We start from the raw sequence: 24,812 nt of genomic DNA on the forward strand, positions 1-24,812 counted from the left end.
CCCTGCTTAATGTGGATTACCTTAGCAGATATAGGCTCTTTTTAAGGCCTCAATTATGAGTGCTAAGTGGGGGACATTTGTTAGCATGTACTAGTTAACAAATAGCATAAAGCTGTATATGTATGAAGTCTACCCCCTTTTATTGTAATTCTTTACAATAAAGTTGGAAGACTAAAATACAACAAATTAATATAAAAATTTCAAAAGGTTTAATATGCATTCAGCCAGCTAATTAGGCGTTTAGGGTTACTTACATATTTGTCTGCTGCGCAGCTTTCCAAAGTGGGTAAAGTGATCAGACATCCCGGATTATGCAGGATGGTCCCAGATTTAAGTTGTTTGAATTATTAAGAAAATTTCACTCCACGAAAAAATATATTTAATTTCTGTTGATTTTATTGTTAAAAGATGTATATATTTTTATTATTATTTCACAGAAATACCTATATAATATAGGTATTAATAAATAGCAAAATAATCACAGGTATTTCTATGTAATAAAATAAATATATGTGAAAAAAAAAAATGTAAAATCAATGTCCCACATTAGGATACTAAGAATTTGGTCACTTTAAAAGTGGGTGTTGTGACACATGGAGTGCCACATCTTGTCCCAGAGAATGTCACCAAATTCTGTAATCATATGATTTTTTTTTTTTCATTCACTCTGATTTCCTCTCATTGCATATAGCCTTGTAGTTAATTGACTGAAATACAATTATTGAGTAATACATTCAGAGTTAATGTTATTTATTTCTCCAGGTGTTTCATACTCTCTGGTCAATGAGCTTCAGACCCATTCTTTCTCTTTTTTTTTTTTGCCAAAAACAAAGAAGTTGTATACTCCACTATTAAAAACTAGAAACTAAAATAAAAAACTTAAAATTATGGAAAAAAAAAAGGTGGGATGTTGAATAATTACAAAATTATAGGTTAGATATAAAATTATTTTTGGCACATACATTGCTTGTCAATGCCAAAAAAATTTAGAAGGTACTGGTGTAATGCATGTATTACACATAATACGTTGAATATTTTATTTTGTGTGAAGAGACCAATCAGAGGGGTAGGCATTTGGCACATGCCTGATCACTAATGGGGGACCCTGGGTTTCAGAAAAAGTAAAACTTGTTTATATAAGAGAGCTGCAAACAAGGCCCTAAATTTTAAACTGCACCAGCACTTCCTTTGCATTTCTGAAAGGGCCAGCATATGAAGTTGGAACTATTTAATTTTTTTTCCTGAAATCTTCAAATGACTGCTAGCAATGAAAGATTTCACAAATTAATAAAGAAAACTGTAATTTTTTGTCATTTCAAAAGAAAAAATTCAATACTTACTGGATAACCAAATTTATTTAACTGCCCTGAAAGATAACAGTAAAAAACATCCCACACATCCTGTTCACATTCCAGTTTTTCTCCCCACATTTGAAGCAATTCCTCCTTACGACTTGTACTTTTCATAAAAAACAAATAATAGTCTTTGAGTTCTCCAAATGCTGGTGAAGCTGAATTTCCCCAACGCCCATTGGGAAATTCATCCCAAGTCTGAGTACGATACACATAGCTCTTATGTCGCAAGTTCCAAAAAATTGGTCTGACGTCTTCAGAACACCTCCTGAAACCAACAAACAAATAAAAATAAAATTCATTGACAAGCATGACAAGAAATAGCATGAAAATTATTATTATAAAAAGAAAGATATTGCTTTAATTAATAAGAGGAAATTGTAGAATAGGAAATTTAGAGAAATTTTTCATGTGTCATATTAGTATTAACAATGTGATGCGAGGAAGCAAGGGACTTTTTTTTTGGCAGCCAAAAAAAAAAAAAAAAAGGTCTTGCATCATTAGCTCATCATTTCCAATAATTTATCCAAACCTTTCTTAAATTTATAAAAACTGCCCACTTACACAACACTAGGTGGAAGTTTATTCAAACAATTGATTATTCTTGGAGTGAATGTAAATTTCCACATATCTATTCTGCAGCCACCCTTTTATGATTTAAATTTATCCCTTCCCCTGGTGTTTCATCTCAGAAAGAGTAAAAATGACATCAGTATTAAATTTACTTAGCTCATTCAAAAACCTTATACTCTTCGATTAGGTCACTCCACAGATAGTTAGTTTCCAGAGACTGCAATTTACAGAACTGCAGCCTTTCTTGGTAAAAATATACTTTTGTGCATTCAACTAATCTTTTTGTTCATCTCCACACCTTTCCAACAATTTATTTCCTCGTTGAAATGAGGTTTCCAAGTCTGTGGGCTAATCATTGCCTGCTGGTAAAGTTCCTGTATATTACTGACCACCATGAGCTATTCTAGCAGCTTGTTTGAACTGCAGAGAGAGAAAATTTCATATCAGATTGTACAATTACTACTAGATCTCTTTTCATATTCCACTACTTCGAATTTTATACCACATAAAAGGCATGTTATTCTCATATTACCTATCCAAATGTAGTTAGTATAGTTAGTACGTTGCATTTATCATTGTTAAGCTTAAATTGGCATTTTACAGCCCATCTCATTAATTTATCTGCACACATTCTTGAAGTAGCATACAATAATTAATATTATTAACCACTATGCCTGGCTCTGTATCATTTTCGAACTTAGAAATTAAACTTGAAATACTTACATCAATGTAATTAATAAACATTAAAAACAGTATTAACAGTGACAAATGATAAAGAAAGAAAGCAAGCTTATAAAGCATCAATCAAAAAAAAAAAATTCCCACATAACCTGTCCATCCCCTCCAATAATTTGTCTAGTTCTTCCTTGAGTTTATTCAAACTACCTACTTCTACAACAACAGGTGGAAGTTTGTTCCAACAATCAGTCATCCACTGGCTGAAGGTAAACTTCCACACATCCCCTCGTGTGTAGTCTGAACAAGGAAAAAAAATTCAATCAGCACTGAGATTGCCCAATCCATTGAAAGCCTTAAAAACCTCAAATCAAATCACCTTGCACGCATCTAAGTCCCCAGACACTAGAATTTGAAGAACTGAAGCCTTTCTTGGTAAGACCAGCCTTTTTTTTTTTTTTTTTTTTTTTTATCAATCTTGTTCCCTTCTCTGCACCCATTTCAGAAGGTCTACATCCTTCCTGAAATGAAGCCTCCAGACCTATATGCAGTACTCAAGGTTCAGCCTAACTACTGCCTTATACAATGGGATATTCACCTCCTCATCCCTGCTAACAAAGTTCCTGTATATCGTTGACAAAATCCCGTAAACTGTCCTGGCAGCCAGTTTGCACTACTCAGAACTTCATATCTAATTACACAATTACCCTGAGGTCTTTCAAATTTTCTATTACCCTGAGTGTAGTACCATACAATTGGTATATTAATCTTGGATTACTGCTACCCATATGCAGTACCTTGCATTTGTCAGTGTTTAACTTCAACTGCCACTTCTCAGCCCATCTGCCTAATTTTTCTAGATCTTGTTGCAGTAGCTTGCCTTGATTACTGTCATTAATCACCCTGCCAATCTTTGTATCATCTGAAAAATCAGACATTAAGCCTGATATACCTTCATCAATATCATTAATAAATATAGAAAACAGCAATGGGTTCAGTATTGAACCCTGGACTCCGCCAATAATATCAAAATTATTTTTTGCATCCAGTTCTTTTCTATCTGGTAAGGATGGGAGGACCCAACACTGAAGAAAGATTAGTGGCCATTTATAACCACCCTTTGTTGCTTTAACTTAACTATCCTTTTATCCATAGTAGTAACTTCCCACTAATGCCACATTGCTCCAGTTAATACAAAAATCATACACATTGTAGAGTATCAAAGGCTCTACTCAAATCGAATAGGTCATACCAGAATTATTCTTTACATCTATTTCCTTCATGACCACCTCATAGTGGCTAATCAGATTTGTGAGGCATGATCTCTCTTTAACAAACCTGTGCCATATCACTCCACTCCTATCGATCAAGATGATCTTGCATTATTCCTTTAACCAATGATTCCATTATTTTCCAAAGGCACAGGTCTATAGTCACCCACTTCAACCTTTGAAATGCTGCAGCAGCAAGTTAAAGAAGCCCCATACCTGTATCAGCAGGATAATGCTCTATGTCATACTGTTCACACTGACTGTCACAGTGTGAACAATATGCATCAAAAAGTAGGACTGACTATCCAGCCAGGAGCATTAACTTCAATCCTACAGAGAAAACCTCTGGAAGGAACTGGATCATCAGCTGAGTGTGAGGAGAGATCATCCAAAAACAGGCAAAATGGAAAATATCAGAGGACGTTTACAAAAAAACGTCCTCTGATATTAGCTTATTAGAGAATAAGCCAAAAAAAACGTTTTGACTTATTCTCTTGTGGAGAATAAGCCAAAAAAAAAAAAAACCCTTCCCATTTAACCTACCCATTCATTCCAAATGTTTGTCTAGTCTGCCTTCAATTTATTTAAGCTATCAACTTCCACAATGACAGATGGAAGTTTGTTCCAGCAATCAACTACCTGCTGGCTAAAGAAAAATTTCCACACATCTATTTGAATCAATTCTTTCTTCAATTCCAGTTTATGCCCCCCTCAGGTTTGCAAACTGAACAAGAGGAAGAATCCCATCAGCATTGAGCCTGCTCAATCCATTCAAGGCCTTATACACCTCAATCAGATTGCCTCGCAGGTGCCTAGTCTCCAGACGCTGCAATTTTAAGAACTTAGGCCTTCTTTGTAAGAGCACCCCTTTGTTACCCTCACCAGTCTTGTCCTTCTCTGTACTCATTCTAGCAACTCTACATCCTTCCTAAAATGAGCTTCCAGACCTGTATGCAGTACCCAAGGTGTGGCCTGAATATTGCCTTATACAAGGGGATAATCACCTCCTTATCCCTACTTGCAAAATTCCTGTACATCATTGATAAGACCCCATGATCTACTCTGGCAGTGTGTCTGCACTGCTCAGAAAACTTCATATCTGACCACACAATTCCCCCAGGTCTCTTTCATTCTCCACTACCATGAGTGTAACACCACACAGTTGGTACATTTTTCTGAGGTAACTGATATCCATATGCAGTATTTGCATTTGTCAATGTTAAAATTCAGTTGCCACTTCTCAGCCCATCTGCCCAACTTTTCCAGATCCTGTTGCATACTGTCATTACTGTTATTAACAACCCTGTCAACCTTTGTATCAGCTGCAAATTTTGACATTAAGCTTGATACACCTTCATCAATATCATTGATAAATATACAAAACAACAATTGGTCCAACACCGAACCCTAGGGGACACCACTAATAACATTAGTCCACAAAGAGCAGTATTGATTGATTACCACTCTCTGTCTTCTCCCACACAACCATCCTGCTCCAATTTGTACAATAGTCTTCCATGCGAAACAGTGTCAAAAGCTTTCCTGAAATCCAAATATATGATATCAATATTATTTTTTGCAGTTCCTTTGTAACCACATCATAATATCCAATCTAATTGGTCAGAAAAGACTTTCCCTTAACAAACCCATGCTGTGTCTGAATTATTACTGCTGTCTTGTCTCGATGTTCCTGCAATGCTTCTTTAACCAGTGACTCCATTATTTTCCCTGGAACAGAAGTCAAACTAACAGGTCTGTAATTACTTGTGTCACCCTTTGATCCCCTTTGTGAATTGGAGATATATTTGCACATCTCCAGTCCACTGGGACTTCCCTGCATCAAAGAATGCTCTCATAATTATGGCTAAGGGTTTGCTTACTTCCTTTGCCACCTCTTTTAATATAACTGGATAGATCCCATCCACCTCTGGTGCCTTTCTTATGTTTAACTTCAATAATAATCTCCTCCTCTTTGCTCTTGGTTATTACAAAATCATTTAACTTCCTGTTAGAATATGATAAACATTGGGCCTTCTCCTCCTTGAATAACTCTTAATGTGTGAATGTAGATGCAAAATATTCATTTAGTTTGGTGGCTATCTGAGAATGATCACCTACAGTCCAACTATTGGTATCAAGTGGACCAATCTGATCGATCCCCTTCATTTTAGAGTTTATATAAGTTTTTATTTGCTTACATTGCCAAAGATTTCTGATAATCTGCCTTTGCTTGCCTAACCTGCTTTGTGACTTGATTACAGACTATCTTATATATACCATAAGCTTCTGTGTCATCTGATAATTTATATGCATCCTGCACATTTTTATTATCAGCCACGAGTCTCATTAGTTCATCTGACATCCATTTGGGCCTAAACCTAGAACAATATTTCTTATTTGGAACAAAAAGTCGAGTAGCTTCCAAGGTTACTTCCTTGAGTGCTTCCCATTTAGAATTTGCTGTTGGTAACATCATCAGTTGGCCTCACTGTATAGAACTTAAAAAATATCTGAGACCATTGTAGTCACCTTTACGAAAGCAAAAACTCTTCCCTTTATCCCTGATGGAAGTTACATCTTTAAGTAAATCCCACATCAGCACACTGTGATCACTGCCACCTAGTGGTTCCTTTATCCGTAAATTCATAATGCATGAATAATCAATGCAATGATTTTGTTAATAAGGGACAAAGTTATTTCAGGGTGGTCCATGCTCATAAGAAGTAAAGGGACACTTAACATTCTCCACTCTCTTTTATACTAATAATAAGATTCAATTTAGCATATCGCGATGAGATTATTTTTATTAACCAATGCAAATAATGCTATTTACACATGCGCGTAAAGGTCCATGAGTCTGAAATTGTGTATGGTCTACGTACATTTATAGCATTAGGGTTTAACTTCATTTCAAGTGTTTCGGCTATTAGGAGTTTTGTATATTCATATTGTGTATTAATTACTCTTGCCTCATTAAAAAGAAACATTAAAAAGAAACATCCATGAGAACCATTAAAAACGGTTCTCATGGATGGCATGAAAGTTAAGTTCAGAGGCACCTGTCCTTTTTGCCCTCATATGGATGCCTGGTGTTGTTGTATTTGCATTGAACGATAATTTTGGTTAGAACCAATATAAAAAGAGTTTCATTCTCCACATGAAATGTTATAGACTATGTTGGTATGTTCCATATTTACAACTGTGGTTTTCTTCCTCATCTTCAATACTGTGTGGAGTTTACTTAAGGGTTGCGCAACAATTTTAAATTCCGTGTTTTTAAAAATACTAATGAATTGTTTATACCACTGTTGTACATAAGGAACTTTAATAAAGTATTAGTAATGGCCGCATGGTGCAAGTAAGCCTATGGCTTATGCTGCACCAGCCAAAAAAAAATAAATAAATAACCGAATAAAATAATGATAAAAAAAATAATAATAAATAAATAAAATATAAATAAATAATAATAAGTAATAAAAGAAAAGGAAATTAAACCTATCATCCCATGCGCTTCCCTGACCCGAAGGTACTAATCCAGATGACCTTTGAATTTCCCCAAACTGTCAGCCTCTACCACCCACGTAGGCAACTTATTCCAGTAATTTATAACTCGCCGGCTAAAATAAAACTTCCTGCAGTCCAATCTAAACATTTCTCCCTGTAACTTAAATTTATGTCCCCTAGTTCCAGCATTATTTATAAACTTGAAAATTTCGTCCTCATTCATTTTACTGATGCCTCTCAGAGCCTTAAACACCTCAATCAAATCTCCTCTAAGGTGTCTAGTTTCCAAACTCTGCAACCCACATATTTGAAGTCTTTCTTCATAAGGACGCCCTTTTGCCGATCTCACCAGGTGAGTTACCTATCTTTGCACCCTTTCAAGAAGCTCGATGTCTTTCTTTAGGTGCGGTCTCCATACTTGAACACAGTATTCCAAGTGTGGTCTAACAAAAGCCTTATATAATGGGGTTATCATGTCTCTATCTCTACTTGAAAAAGTTCAACAGATCATCGATAGGACACCATGGGCCTTCCTTGCAACCTCTTTACAATGCTCAGAGAATTTCATGTCTGACCGTATCGTAACACCCAAGTCCCTTTCCTCCAGTACTGGGTTCAGTTGAATTCCACCAAGTGAATAAGTTATTTTGGGATTACTATTTCCCAGGTGTAATACCTTACACTTTGTTGGATTAAAGCATAGCTGCCATTTTTCTGACCATTCCTGAAGTCTATTAGCATTAGCATTAGTAGAGGCATTTGATGCAAGAAAGCAAGCTTATGCAGCATCAGCCAAAAAAAAAAAAAAAAAAAAAAAACCACTCCCACTTCACCCCTCTGTTCGTTCAAATTACCTGTCCAGCTGAGCCTTAAACTTATTTAGGCTATCAACTTCCACCATGACAAGGGATGGAAGTCTGTTCCACCAACCAATCACTCGCTGGCTCAAGGCAAATTTCCGCACGTCTATCCTACATCTGTCTTTCCTCAATTTGAATTTATGCCCTCTCAGGTGATTATTCTGAGCGAGAGGGAGAATCCCATCAGCATTGAGCATGCTCAAACCATTCAATGCTTTATACACCTCTATCAGATCACCTCGCTGGTGCCTAGTCTCCAGACACTGTAATTTGCAAATCTTAAGCCTTTCTTCGTAAGAGCACCCCTTTGTTCCATTCACTAATCTTGTTGCCCTTCTCTGTACTTGTTCCAGCAGCTCTACATCCTTCTTGAAATGAGGCCTCCAGGCCTGTATAGAGTACTCTAGGTGTGGCCTGACCACTGCCTTATACAAGGGAATAATCACCTCCTTATCCCTGCTAGAAAAATTCCTATATATCATTGACAATACACCATGAGCTACTCTTGCAGCCCGTCTGCACTGCTCAGAGAACTTCATATCTGCCTGCACAACCACCCCCAGGTCCCTTTCATTCTCTACCACTGTCAGTGTAATACCACAGAGTTATACGTTGCTCTGGGGTTGCTGTTTCCCATATGTAGTACTTTACGTTTGTCAATGTTAAACTTCATTTGCCACCTCTCAGCCCATCTGCTCAACCTTTCCAGATCCTGTTGCAGCAGCATAGTGTCAGTAGTGTCCTTGACAACCCTGCCTACCTTTGTATCGTCTGCAAACTTCGACATTAAGCTTGATATACCATCATCAATATCATTTATGAATACAGAAAACAATAATGGACCCAACACTGAGCCCTGAGGGACTCCACTAATAACATTAGTCCACGACGAACAGTGTCCATTGATTACCACTCTCTGTCTTCTCCCCCTCAGCCACCCCTTTACGCACAGCAGCAATTTGCCTCCAATGTTACACTGCTCCAATTTGTGCAGCAGTCTTCCATGTGCAACAGTATCAAAAGCCTTTCTAAGATCCAAGTACAGTAATACCCCGAAGTTACGCGATAGGTGGGTCCGACGAAAATCGCGTAAGTCGGGGTACAACTTTGCATATAAATACATATAAATTTTGCTTAATTGGGACCAAGGACTAACTAACAAAAACACTAGTTTAGAAGAAAAATATTAATAAAATTGCAGTTCTTTATACATATTAATACAAAATATGTATTAAAAAAACAAATGACTTACGTAAAAAAGTTATTTCGATGTCGATGGCTTCATAAAATCTAACAAATTCGTCTGACGACACAGCGCCTTCTTTTTTTCACGCAGAATTTCTTCGTAGCAAGCTAATAATTTTTTTATTCCTTGCTTTGTAGCTATAACGCGTTCTTCGTTGGAGTCTATGGTTTCTAAAATTTTTAAGCCCTTTACAATTGAGCCCTTTTCAATTTTCAACCTGTCAAGTTTGCAATTGTCATGTGCTTTTCGCCGTTGCTTCATTTAGGCCTGTAGCACGTGCAATATCACATGGTCTTTCATTTCGCTCAAAGCGTTTCACAATTTCATATTTTTTCTCTATCGACAGAGGCGGACTGGCCATAAGCCTTACCCGGGAAACCCCGGTGGGCCGGAGGCCGGTGTGATTTTGGCCATAAACCATAGTATGAGGCCACTACAAATTTTCCCGGGTAAGAATTTTTGATCCAGTCCGCCTTTGTTTATCGATAATTGCTTTTCTTTTTCTCTCTGAATCTGCAGTGTCTTCACCAGGACGCTTCCTTTTCACACCTTTTAATTAAGTATTTTACTCATTTTTAGGGAATAAAGCACAATTACAAAACGAGGAGGCACGCTTGATACGCATAAACAAAGCTGCTCGCATGTAGCAACTGAATAAACAACACCATAAAGGCAGAGATACACTGTTAACACCCCACGTTTCTAGGGGTTACTACCATAAAACAATAAAAATCCAGTTGCGTTTCTGCTAGTGAAATCTGTTATAAACTGGTAGTAAACTCGATCTAATTGCATTTGCGATTATACCGATAGCTGGAATTGTGTTGGTTTTTACGTTATTATGGTGAAATGTGTTTCCCCTTCACTGATATAAAAAACATAAAAGCAGCAAAGTTGAATTTTGTTCATCTTTCGCTCTCATTCTCCGCCGTCGCACCGTATATCGATAACATATGAAAAACGACCTTGAAGATAGTGGGCGGCAGCGTTGCCAAACGGAAAAATCAAGAACCGCGTAACTCCGAGTTCGCGTAAGTCGGGGTAGCGTAAGTCGGGGTATTACTGTATATAATATCAAAGTTATTCCCTGCATCCAGTTCCTTTGTGACTGCATCATAGTATCCAATCAAATTGGTCAGGCAAGACTTCCCCTTAACAAAACCATGCTGTGTCCGAGCTATAACTGAAGTCTTGTCTAAATGATCCTGCAGTGCTTCTTTAACTAGTGCCTCCATTAATTTCCCTGGAACAGAAGTTAAACTCACAGGTCTATAATTGCTTGTGTCAGCTTTTGATCCTCCTTTGTGAATTGGGGTCACATTTGCACATCTCCAGTCTATGGGTACCTCCCCTGAGTCCAAGGAAGCTCTCATAATTATGGCTAAGGGTTTGCTTACTTCCTTTGCTGCCTCCTTTAATATAACTGGATAGATCCCATCCACCCCAGGTGCCTTTCTTGTGTTTATCTTCAACAATTTCTCCTCCACTTTACTCTCAGTTATTACAAGATTCTCTAGCTTACTGCTAGAGTTGAATACACCTCTGGCTTTCCCCTCGCTAAATAACTCTTCATGTGTGAATGTCGATGCAAAATATTCATTTAGTTTGTTAGCTACCTGAGCAGGATCATCAACAGTTGACCCATCGATATCAAGTGGACCAATCTGATTCATCCCCTTCCTTCTAGAGTTTACATAAGTAAAGAACTCTTTGCTGTTGTTCTTTGCATCCCTTGCCAAAGATTTCTCGTAATCTGCCTTTGCCTGCCTAACCTCCTTTGTAACTTGGTTACAGATCAACTTGTATCTATCATAGGCTTCTGTGTCATGTGTTAATTTGTATGTATCCCATGCATGTTTCTTCTCTGCCATATGCCTCATCAGTTCATCTGACATCCATTTAGGCCTAAACCTTGAACAATATTTCTTAGTTGGTATGTAAAGTCTAGTAGCTTCCAAGATAAGTTCTTTGAATGCTTCCCATTTTGCATTTACTGTTGGTAACATCATCAATTGGTCCCACTGTATAGAATTTAAATACTGTCTCAGTCCATCGTAGTCGCCTTTACGAAAGCAATAACCCTTCCCTTTACCCCTAATGGTAGTTACCTCTTTGAGTAAATCCCACTTCAGCACACTGTGATCACTGCCACCTAGTGGTTCTATCTAGGTCTCTTTGAAGAAGCTCAGCTTGACAGCGATCATTAACTACTCTACCAATTTCAACATCATCTACAAATTTAGACATCATGCCCTCTATCCCTCATCAATGTCGTTTATGAAAATTAAAACAACAGTGGTCCTAGCTGATCCTTGGGGAACCCCACTTCTTACATCAACCCAATCTGAGGAATAGCCATTTATTGCAACCCTCTGCCTCCTGCCCTGAAGCCATCCTGCTATTCATCTAAGGATTTTCCCAGTGATTCCAACCTGTTCCAGCTTATAAAGCAACCACTCATGTGGGACTGAGTCAAAAGCTTTGCTGAAATCTAAATAAACAATGTTGAAATTATTCCCTAAATCCAACTCGTGAGTGACCCTTGTAAACAAATTGCAAGGAAGGCCCATGGTGTCCTATCGATGATCTATCGAACTTTCGCAAGTAGAGATAGGGATGTGATAATCCCACTATATAAGGCACTTGGAATACTGTGTTCAAGTATGGAGACTGCACCTAAAGAAAGACATTGAGCTTCTTGAAAGGGTGCAAAGATGGGTAACTCGCCTGGTGAGATCAGCAAAAGGGCATCCTTATGAAGAAAGACTTTGAATATGTGGGTTGCAGAGTTTGGAAACTAGACACCTTAGAGGAGATTTGATCGAGGTGTTTAAGGCTTTGAGAGGCATCAGTAAAATGAATGAGGATGAAATTTTCAAGTTTATAAATGATGCTAGAACTAGGGGACATAAATTTAAGTTACGGGGGGAAATGTTTAGATTGGACTGCAGGAAGTTTTATTTTAGCCAGCGAGTTATAAATTACTGAAATAAGTTGCCTACATGGGTGGCAGAGGCTGACAGTTTGGGGAAATTCAAAGGTCATCTGGATAGTACCTTCAGGTGAGGGAACCACGTAGGATGATAGGTTTAATTTCCTTTTCTTTTATTAATTATTATTATTAATTTTTTTATCATTGTTTTATTCAGGTTTTTTTTTTTTTTTTCCCGCTGGTGCAGCATAAGCCATAGGCTTTCTTGCACCATGCGGCCATTACTAATACTAATACATTACACAAAAATACTTTATTAAAGTTCCTTATTTAAAATAATGATATAAAAAATTATTATTATTTCTAAAAACACGAAATCTAAAATTGTTGCGCAACCCATAAGTAAACTCCACACAGTATTGAAGATGAGGAAGAAAACTACAGTTGTAAATATGGAACATACCAACATAGTCTATACCACTGCATGTGGAGAATGAAACTCTTTTTATATTGGTTCTACCCAATATTATCATTCAATGCGAATACAACAACACCAGGCATCCATGTGAAGGCAAAAAGGACAGGTGCATCTGAACTTTCCTTTCCATGAGAACCATATGTTTCTTTTTAATGAGGTAAGAGTAATTAATACACAATATGAATATACAAAACTCCTAATAGCCGAAACACTTGATTTGAAGTTAAACCCTAATGCTATAAATGTACGTAGACCATACACGATTTTGGACTTGTGGACCTTTACGCGCATGTGTAAATAACATTATTTGTGCTGGTTAATAAAAATAATCTTGTCGCAGTATGCTAAATTGAATCTTATTATTAGTATAAAAGACAGTCGAGATTGTTAAGTGTCACTTTACTTCTTGTTAGCATGGACCACCCTGAAATAACTTTGTCCCTTATTAAGTCTTTGTCTATAATATCTTAGTAAATTTGACAATTGTCTTCAATTTCCAGTCCATTATTGCTGGATTGTTTAGTTTTTAGTGGGTTGATGTGCATCAGTTTCACTTTGCTCTTCCTTTTGGCAGTGAGTAGATTATGTAAACTGAATACAGGATTATTTTTAAGGAACCCCGATATATTAACAATTTTAAAACCATAATATCGTGTCATAAATTTAGTTTTATATAATCTATTAATTGGGTTAATTTGATGTGAGCATCCGGCCGAAAAATTTCCTATAAAAAGATATGAGAAATATCTTCTTATAGGAAATAAAAAGATATTTCTCTATATTTTATAAATAGTATTAAAGTAGGAAGGATTGAGCTTTATTGCTCTTATATATTTTGAGATATTATTTGTAGATATGCAGTTGTCCAAATATTAATGGTAGGGTTGTGTGCATGCATGTGTGTAAAAATAAACTTTAAATAAGTAATAAAGAAAATAATAAAGGAAAGGAAAACAGAAAAAAAAAAAGAGGAAGATAATCCATGTAGCAAATGTTGGTGGCCACAAAACATTACCTCCCACATGTTGCAAAGACATGATTAAAAAATAAAATAATAATACACCAGTCATATACAACCCCAGGGGTTCATATTTGGTGAGTATGGGCTTGACACACCCAGAGTCCTGAGCTGGATACCATATATCACATTCTTCTCTTTCTTGGTGATCCCCCCCCCACCTCTCTAGCATTAGCATTAGTAGAGGCATTTGATGCAAGAAAGCAAGCTTATGCAGCATCAGCCAAAGAAAAAAAAAATAATAATAAATAAATAAATAAAAATAAATAAAAAATAACCACTTCCACTTCACCCCTCTGTTCGTTAACTTCCACGACAAGGGATGGAAGTCTGTTCCACCAACCAACCACCCGCTGGCTAAAGGCAAATTTCCGCACGTCTATCCTACATCTGCCTCTCCTCAATTTGAATTTATGCCCTCTCAGGTGATTATTCTGAGCAAGTGGAAGAATCCCATCAGCATTGAGCATGCTCAAACCATTCAAAGCCTTATACACCTCTATCAGATCACCTCGCTGGTGCCTAATCTCCAGACACAGTAATTTGCAAAACTTAAGCCTTTCTTTGTAAGTGCACCCCTTTGTTCCATTCACTAATCTTGTTGCCCTTCTCTGTACTCGTTCCAGCAGCTCTACATCCTTCTTGAAATGACGCCTCCAGGCCTGTATACAGTACTCTAGGTGTGGCGTGACCACTGCCTTATATAAGGGAATAATCACCTCCTTATCCCTGCTAGAAAAATTCCTATATATCATTGACAATACACCATGAGCTACTCTTGTCACCCGTCTGCAATGCTCAGAGAACTTCATATCTGCCTGCACAACCACCCCTAGGTCCCTTTCATTCTCTACCACTGTCAGTGTAGTACCAAAGAGTTGATATGTTGCTCTGGGGTTGCTGTTTCCCATATGTAGTACTTTACATTTGTCAATGTTAAACTTCATTTGCCACCTCTCAGCCCATCTGCTCAACCTTTCCAGATCCTGTTGCAGCAGCATAGTGTCAGTAGTGTCCTTGACAACCCTGCCAACCTTCGTATCATCTGCAAACTTGGACATTAAGCTTGATATACCATCATCAATAACATTTTTAAATACAGAAAACAATAATGGACCCAATACTGAACCCCGAGGGACTCCACTAATAACATTAGTCCACGATGAGCAGTGTCCATTGATTACCACTCTCTGTCTTCTCCCCCTCAACCACCTCTTTATCCATAGTAGCAATTTGCCTCCAATGCCACATTGCTCCAATTTGTGCAGCAGTCTTCCATGTGCAATAGTATCAAAAGCCTTTCTAAGATCCAAGTATATAATATCAAAGTTATTCCCTACATCCAGTTCTTTTGTGACTGCATCATAGTATCCAATCAAATTGGTCAGGCAAGACTTCCCCTTAACAAAACTATGCTGTGTGCGAGCTATAGCTGAAGTCTTGTCTAGATGATCCTGCAGTGCTTCTTTAACCAGTGCCACCATTAATTTTCCGGGAACAGAAGTTATAAACTCACAGGTCTATAATTACTTGTGTCAGCCTTTGATCCTCCTTTGTGAATTGGGGTCACATTTGCACATCTCCAGTCCACGGGTACTTCCCCTGAGTCCAAGGAAGCTCTCATAATTATGGCTAAGGGTTTGCTTACTTCCTTTGCTGCCTCCTTTAATATAACTGGATAGATCCCATCCACCCCAGGTGCCTTTCTTGTGTTTATCTTCAATAATTTCTCCTCCACTTTACTCTCAGTTATTACAAGATTCTCTAGCTTACTGCCAGAGTTGAATACACCTCTGGCATTCCCCTCGCTGAATAACTCCTCATGTGTGAATGTTGATGCAAAATATTCATTTAGTTTGTTAGCTACCTGAGCATGATCATCAACAGTTGACCCATCGATATCAAGTGGACCAATCTGATTCATCCCCTTCCTTCTAGAGTTTACACAAGTAAAGAACTCTTTGCTGTTTTTTTTTGCATCCCTTGCCAAAGATTTCTCGTAATCTGCCTTCGCCTGCCTAACCTCCTTTGTAACTTGGTTACAGATCAACTTGTATCTATCATAGACTTCTGTGTTACGTGTTAATTTGTACGTATCCCATGCATTTTTCTTCTCTGCCATATGTCTCATTAGTTCATCTGACAACCATTTAGGCCTAAACCTTGAACAATATTTCTTAGTTGGTATGTAAAGCCTAGTAGCTTCCAAGATAAGTTCTTTGAATGCTTCCCATTTTGAATTTGCTTTTGGTAACATCATCAGTTGGTCCCACTGTATAGAATTTAAATACTGCCTCAGTCCATCGTAGTCGCCTTTTCGAAAGCAATAACCCTTCCCTTTACCCCTAATGGTAGTTGAGTAAATCCCACTTCAGCACACTGTGATCTCTGCCACGTAGTGGTTCATTTATCTGCAGATTCTTAATGCATGAAGAATCACTACTGATAATCAAATCAAGAGTATTATTCCTTCTAGTTGCCTCCCGAACATGCTGATGTAGAAAACTATTATCCAATAAATCCACAAAAGCCTTGCTAGTGTGTGTGAGTGACCAGATATTGATTTCAATTTATAGAGATTTTAATTTCCCAGATATTGACTGGAATTTGGGGAAATTCCAGTCAATATCTGGGAAATTAAAATCCCCCATTATAAGACTCTCTGATTTACTGGCCCACTCTATTTCCCTGTACAGTTTCTTATTATACTCATCAGAGTCGTTAGTCCTATAGCACACTCCTACTCTCAATTTTGATCTCCCAATGCTTATGTCACACCAAACTGATTCGACACTGCACTGTCCAGCGATGTAAACTGGCTTCACTTCCTTGGATTTTATGTGTTTCTTAACTAATAGCATAACCCCTCCTCCTCCCTTCCTATCCTGTCTATCCTTTCTGTAGACATTGTACTCCCCAAATTCCAGTTCTGCATTACTTATATCTGTGTGACACGACGTCTCTGATATCCCAACAATATCCGCCTTTGATGCTTTGAGCAATACCTCAAATTTATTTACTAAACTCCTAGCATTGGTGTACACGGAAGTATACATGCACCCGTTCTTTTTCTTAGCTACCCTAACGCAACCCATGTTACTTGTACCCCAATGATTCCCAGCAGTCTCTGAAATATCCTGTCTTATTTTCCAGGCTGCTGCTGCTCATTCCAATAGAAGCAGTGCAAGAATCACTTTCACCTCTGCCAGTGGCTACTGTTAATCTATTAGTCCTTGTATCCCCCCAATCTAGCAGTTTTCCCTATCTTGGTCAGAATTGTTTTTTGGCTGGTGCAGCAAAAGCCTCAGGCTTCCTTGCACCGTATGGCTAATAATAATGATATGGCAATCCAAATAAGTGGTGAATAAAAAGTAAACCAGTATATAACTACAGCAACAAAAAGGGAAGGAATAAATCAAGATAATGTGCATTGCAGAAGGAATACACTCCTAAAATAATTTAGAAAGAATGTCAATTAATAAGAAGACCAAATAACATAAATTTACAAAAATTCCAATTAATTCAAATTTAGCAGTCTTCCTTGATGGTAACGGGTACAAACTGTGTGAAATATCACTATAAATGGAGACAAAAACCAACCACAACAATGTGACCAACAGTATCAAACAAAAATAAATAAAACACTGTGACCATCTCAGGCCAACAATGGCTAGAGTGTCCCTGCATTTCATTCATTAAACAAATCAGTGAACCAACCTGACAGCATTTATTGGCACTTTTGTAAATTTATATAATTTGGTATTCTAATCAATTGGTATTCTTTATAAATTATTTTAGAAGCACATTCCTTCTATAACACCCTATATCCCAATTTATTTCTCCCCACTCTTTCTTTGTCTGTTGCTGTAATTACTGGTTACTTTACTTTTCATTCATCACTTACTTGGCTTGCCATACGAGTGGCATGTTCTTATTTTATATTCTAATGATATATATAAATTGTGAAAAAAAATATGTGAAAGAGTAGAATACACAGAAGCTACACAAAAACTGCAGATAATAATTTTACTGGAATACACCAATTTTTAAAAATAGTAGTGGTACCAAAGAAATAAAACTTGTAAAAATATATGGTAGGAGGACAGAGGTGTAGTGACCTTCAAATATTAATTAGCATTAGTTATGGCAAATGATGCAAGAAAGCAAGTTTATACAGCACTGGCAAAAAAAAAAAAAAAAAAAAATCATTTCACCTATCTATTTCTGCTAATATTTTGTCTAATAAAATTAAGAATCCAAAAGAATTGGCAAAAGCCAAGGATAACTTAGAAACATAAATTAAAAATAAAGAAACTTGAAGAGACTAGCTTAACATAAAATAGTGTGAACTGTCAATAATTCAATGGAATACCAAATATTTCTATATATATATTATACATATGTACTAGTGTAGACACACACACCTCTCTAGGAACACTGCTTGTTGTGGACACTCAGACTTCCCAGCAAGAACTGTTAGAAATCACGTTAGGTGATCTCTTCAAAAACACTCTAATATGGATGCAGACACTTTAATGTGTCCTTTTGATATTTTCAACCTCTCTAGATGGGAGACACATTCAAGAGTAATTGAAATGTGTATTTTCATTGGTCAATGGCATTTGCAATGAAGACAGGTGAAGGTCAAGGTCATTACAGTAATAATAATCATTACTCATGGAGTAGATAGCACAATATGCAGTTAATATGCTCACCACTGATGGTACGGAATGTTTATAAACTTATTTGGGCTGTCTGATGCAGTTCTACCACTGCATACTACTTAACAAAGCAACAAAATTGCTAAACTGAGAAATGCTGTTTCCAGAATTGGGAAAAAAAAAAAAAAAACACAGATAGTAACTGCAGCAAGTTTGCATACAAAACAAAAAAAAAAAAACATCTACATGAGGATTTTTTGTGTCCGCAAATACAGCATATCCACAAACCTTCGCAGAACTAAAACATCATTATATGAATAGAGTGAATGATACAGATTGAAACCACTCCCAGGTGATAAAAGAATATCATCAAGTTTTTATTTTTCAACCAGAAAAGCACGATCTGCAGTAGGTGGCAGCATAATCACAAAACTGTAATCGTGACAGAATTTATCAACCCTGAAAAGGTGCAATGTATACTTTAGTTTAATGACTTGTAATTTGCTAACATTGTTATTCAAAAATTTTAAAATTGTTTAAATTGTTTGTTTGTTTGTTATTTGGTTTTTAGGAGCATTAGCAACTAAGGCCATATTGCTCCGGGATATGCAGTGGTCATTCCCTGACCTTTCCGCATCCTCCGTATTTGGTGGTGACGGGCTAAACCCCGGTCTAATCAAGAAGTGTGTGCTATGCACTGCTGCTCCTGCTCACCCGGCTACGGAGGCGCCAAAATTGTTTAAAAAGATGCAGTGAATATACTTACAATTGTTCAATGGATTTCAGAAAAGTTACAAAGGATGCCTGTTTGTGTAATCATCCTGGCAAAGGTTGTTGCCAAAGTCAGTGGGGGCACAGTGGAGTTTGTTTTTATGGACATTTTATGCAAAACCCAGCAAAATCCATAGCACATGCTTAACATGCTAACATGTCAAGGTCAATAGTGTGTAATATGTTATGTCACTGTCTGATGATGAAATCATCCAAGTTACAACTCATATGGCTGTAACTTGTTGATAAACGTGAAAACCAAGAGATGGAATTCTGTTGGTAAGTTTCTGCATGATTACAGTTTTGCAGCCATTTACTGTAGCACGAACATTTTCTGATTGGTGACTAAAACCTGAAGACATCCTATAATACTTGGAAGTTGTTTCAGATTTGTATACTAGATTTGTATAATGTACCCTATTCACGCAATAACATTGTTTTGTAAAGGAGGTTTGTAGAAACTACATTCAATATTCCTATATACAGTGGATTCCGGTTAATCGGGGGCAGCCGTTTATTTGGGGAAAATCTTAAAAAACAGAACCCAATCGAGAAAACAGCCAGGGTTTACTTCGCTTAATTGGAACAACATGCCGTTTAATCGGGGCACGAGACTGCAGCACTGGAGATCACCCTACGATTGTCTCCGACCGTACCACGTGGTTCGGTCCAATTTCTGGAAATCACAACCATAAAACAATAAAAACAATTAGCAGTCACCTGTTTATTGGGCTTTTCTGTTAGTGCAGTGCTTCTCAAACTTTTTTGGATCACCGCCCCCCCCCCCTAAAAAATGCCCTCGCCAGGGCTTTTTTTTAGCCCACCAATATAAAGTGACACTAAATAACTGAAATGAATATTTGTCTGTTTGCATTCCAAAAACGTAAATGCAGCCCTGCATGTATGTGTGTGAATTATAAAGAAAACTATTTACTGCACTTTATTCCTTCTTCGTAAAAAATTTCAACTACATAAATAAAGTCAGTTATAGTCACTTAAATTAAGTCATAAAAATTAAAGTTAATTACATAAATAAGTCATGATATTAATGGAAATAGTTCATTATATTTTAATATTTAATGCAATGGATGAGCTTGATGGAGCTCATCAAGGTTTAATCATTAAGTTTAATATCTGTAAGTAGAAGGCGTAAATCGCCACATTTAACAACATCCAGACAATTTCTTTGTTTTGTCAGCAATTGAGATACAGCACTGAAACCGGTTTCGACTAGATATGATGTTGGAAAAGAAGTAATTTTTTTACAATTCCCCACAATGCAGTAATGGTCAGGGATTTTCTTTTGTAACCAAAATTCCTGATATGAATTTTGAAATTTTGGCTTCAGTTCAACTTCATTTTGTAACCCAATCAATTCTTCTTCTACAAAACGTTCACCATTGTCATTATTTAAAAAAGGGTTTATAACCCAATCTGGAATTTTCAAATTAAGGAGATCTTCAAACCTTTCCTGCATATCTCTGTGCAACATTTCTAGATGATTACAAGTTAGTAGAGTTCCATCAGCAATTTTTTCTTTTTTCTCTATTTCCAACAGATTTGGAAATTGATACAATTCACGTCATCCTACGTTGCGCATAAAAAGCTTTAATTTTGAAATAAATGCTGAAATTTGAGTTTTCGCCTTAATAAGAGTTACATCTTGTCCTTGTAACTGTAAGTTCATAGAGTTAAATCTAGTAAATAAATCTGCAAGATAAGCAATATCAGTTTTCATTTTCTTGAGGTCATTACTAAGGTTCCTATCTTCAAAGAACTTGACAACAGTATCAAAGAGTTCATAAAATCTGTTGAGACAGTTGCCTTTTGACAGCCACCGAACCTCGGAGTGAAGTAGCAATCGTTCAAAATCTTCACTGTTTTTATCACAAAGCTTTCAAAATATACGATCATTCAAAGAATGTGCTTTAATTTTGTTTATAGTAGTAATAACAGTTTGTAGAGAATTGTGCAGTTGATCACCAAGTTTTTTCGCAACTAAATGCTGACGGTGAATGACACAATGAACAGTAATAATATTTGGCACAGCATTTTTTAAATAAGCCATAAAACCCCTGTAACGGCCAATCATTGATGGTGCTCCATCTGCCCCCTGTCACCTCCTTTCATCCCTAATACTCCCATGGATAATTCAAATGCCCCCCAGGGGTGGGGTGATATCGCCCACTTTGAGAAGCACTGTGTTAGTGCAATCTATCATAAATGAATAGTAAACTCGATCTTACTGAATTTGCGATAATACCGACAGTTGGAATTCTGTGGGTTATTATGGTGAAATGTGTTTACACTTCCATGAAATCTTCAATCATATAAAAAAATTAATTTTCAGATCTTCTCTTCATTCCTATTTTTAAAGATTTGAAACTTGTTATTCCATTCTCACTTGCGTGTATCCTGTTACTTGCAATTTGTTATTGTTCTTTGTTATTGATTGCTTATCTTTTTCACTGTTTTAAATTTTAACCCCCACCCACAAATGTCAGTGAACAGAAATGTCAACTGGTTAGTATGTACATATTACAGTACGAATTAATTCCGATTTTCACGTATCATTTAATTTTTTAATTGGTAAGGTAATAAAGGATAAATTTGTGCTTAATATATCTTTACTTTTATAGCCTGTGGATAATATTCCTCCTATTTTCGCTAATTAGAATCGCTGTTTAATAGAACTAAAATTCAATTCACAAACGTGATCACAATGAACAGCGCTTACTACACATCGTATAGTGAACGGTGCTTTACTTAGGTGACTCCATCGTAACGTGATTTGATTGTATAGTGAACCAATTGTAAAGCGGGGGTCCATTGTATTTTTAACTTTTTTTATGTGAAACTTCAGATAATTGGGGCAACTGCTTAATCAAACCAAAATGCACTAGTCCCAATGTGTCCCAATTAACTGGAATCGATTGTATTTGATAAAAATGTTGTGACGCTACACATTACTTTCATAACTGCTTAAGCAACAGAAGTGCCCATCATTTTGGCTGTTTTCCTCCAGTGACAATTCTCCCATCTGTCACATATCGCTTTTGCTTGATAGTGAGATACGGTGGATGTTTAAGTAGATAAATACAAAGTTTGTTTATGTATGCAGATTTTCCCTTGGAATTCTGGTCGAAATGTTCCTGGTTATTACATTGACTGCATACTAATTTTTTAAGAAATGAAATTTCCTGATGTATACAGCAGAGCTGTATATAGAAATTTAAAAAAAGGAGGGGTTTTGATCCATTAAAGGCAGATATATCCTATTACATTAAAAATTCTATATGCACAAAAACAATTAATATCAACTAAAGTTAGTAAGTGATCTAATTATCCAGAATGAAACCGAAAGGTTTTAAGCAAAAGCCATTTATATTAATTTTCTCTAAAAGTTAATTAACTGAAACACATATGTATAATTATAATCAATGCATTTCACTTTTCCGAATTATTGAAACTGGCTACACTGACCTCTGCAAAGCAGACACCTACCTATAGTGGACACTTTCTTCTGACCGAAAACGTCATGGATTTTGAAATTTTGTATATTTAAATCCTGTTTGAAAATACAAATATAATTTAATAATAATAAAAAGGACAAAAAATTAAAAAAGTCACATATATAATGAATGCCTAACGCTCAACAATTCATTCATTCAAAAAACAAAACTAAATTTTTAACATTATCATATGAAAAAATAGTATAAGTTATTCTGTACTCATTCCACATTTTTTGAAGAACTACTTTTAATGAAAAAAATGTTTTATCTTTGTTGTAATATATGCTTACTTATGGTTAGCAGCTACGGGCCAAGGTAGCGGTTTGTGAATGCCTTGTTTCCATAATCCCAAGTGTTTCAATATAGTAGTTGTGGCTAACTCTCGGTTCAAGGTATAGAAATGAAGGCCAGGTGTCAAATCAGAAGATAAGAGTTTCTTGCACAGTTTAACTGCATGAGTTATACCAAAGTTACGTACTAATTCATCATTGCCCCTTATGCCCCTTATTGCTGTAATTTTTTCCAGAATTTCCTTTGGCACTTCTAGTTGAGACAATCGTACAATGTGGTGAAGAGAATCATAACTCTGAAAATAACAAGAAATCAGAATATGTCTAAAAGTAGCTTTTTTTTGGTATTTTACTAAAAAATAGTGGCCAATTAAAATATTTACATTAAATATGCATAATATATGTTTTTCAGTGTCAGTAATCAACTAGTAAAATAATATATTACATGCTATAATAATAATACTACTACTTATTTAGTGGTACTACCACTAAATATATTTATTCATATCAATCAGCTATCAATCAGATTTTTAGGTTTAATATGTTAAAAAAAAAACTAAAGGATTTATATCTAAATAATTTTTAATACAGGTATTTCCATATTGCACTAAGTGTAATAACCATGGACAGCAAGAACAGGTTGGTAGGTAGGCTTAAACAATTAAAGACAAAAGCATTGCCAATCAATTTAAATATAATACAAAATTAATCAGTGATTATGAAATATATAACTGCAAAATTATTATAATACTCAATTATTAAAATAATATTCATAGTTTAATCAGCTGCAGTATTTGTCAATACAAAATCTTACTGAACTATATGAGAAATGTCAACACACACACACACACACACACACACACACACACACACACACACACACACACACACACACTACAGTAAAAATAAGGTACATAGTGTTTATGTCATATTATGCAATGATAAACTAAGTGATAGAATTGTTAAGGTAGCAATTCCAAAATACCAAAATGCTGGAAATGAGCTGATTCTAATATTGTCAGATTTAAGAGTTTATACTCTTGCATTTTAGCATATTTAGTGCTGATGCCACCTTTGTGTTTTAATTCTGCCACTGCAGATGCCAACTAGCACTTTCTATATAACAAAGGTTTATATGAAAATATATCTCTAAAATTGATCATAAATTCTCAGAATATCCCCAATTTTTCTAATGCATTCCTGGAGAGGTGATTCACAAGAACTACAAACCATAGTTCTTATGAGTCACTATTCCCTTTCCAGGTCAATATTTTGCATATTATATCAAAGTTCTCTCAAAATTGTAAACAATGACATGTCTGTTTATAACTATTATGGCTTCATTAGACAGAATGTCAACAGTAAATGTCAATTAGGGAGTGAAAATGTGGGCCCCCACATAAGCACCAAATACAGTTAAATGACTCAATAAATTAATTTATGATTTATTTTTAATAAATATCTATTTTAACAAATCAATCCAGATAATAAAAGTTTTATTATCTAAATCAGCAGTTCCCAACTGGTGGTTCGCGAAAGTGTTCCGGGGGTTCGCACTAAAAATTCCATAATGGTGTCTGCTTAGATTTACATAGGTATATTACTGTAAACTACAAAATATAACTAATAATAAACAATAAAGTAAACTAAAATTAAATAAAAAGTAAAG

At 36.1% G+C, this 24,812-nt stretch overlaps 1 protein-coding gene across 1 annotated transcript in view; it reads right to left on the reverse strand.

Annotated features, from left to right (window-relative positions):
• The window catches only part of LOC150089755 (methylenetetrahydrofolate reductase (NADPH)), a 137,349-nt gene that overhangs the window by 40,850 nt on the left and 71,687 nt on the right, over positions 1–24,812 (reverse strand). The window contains exons 5-6 of the mRNA XM_090390093.1: positions 23,144–23,439; positions 1,341–1,620 (exon numbers count right to left, since the gene is read on the reverse strand). Coding sequence (XP_090246219.1) covers positions 1,341–1,620; positions 23,144–23,439 — 576 coding nt within the window. The remainder of the gene's footprint in view (positions 1–1,340; positions 1,621–23,143; positions 23,440–24,812) is intronic.

Source organism: Mastigoproctus giganteus, chromosome 2 (assembly GCF_048544385.1).
Source record: "Mastigoproctus giganteus isolate SK-2022 chromosome 2, ASM4854438v1, whole genome shotgun sequence".
NCBI classification, from domain to species: domain Eukaryota; kingdom Metazoa; phylum Arthropoda; class Arachnida; order Uropygi; family Thelyphonidae; genus Mastigoproctus; species Mastigoproctus giganteus.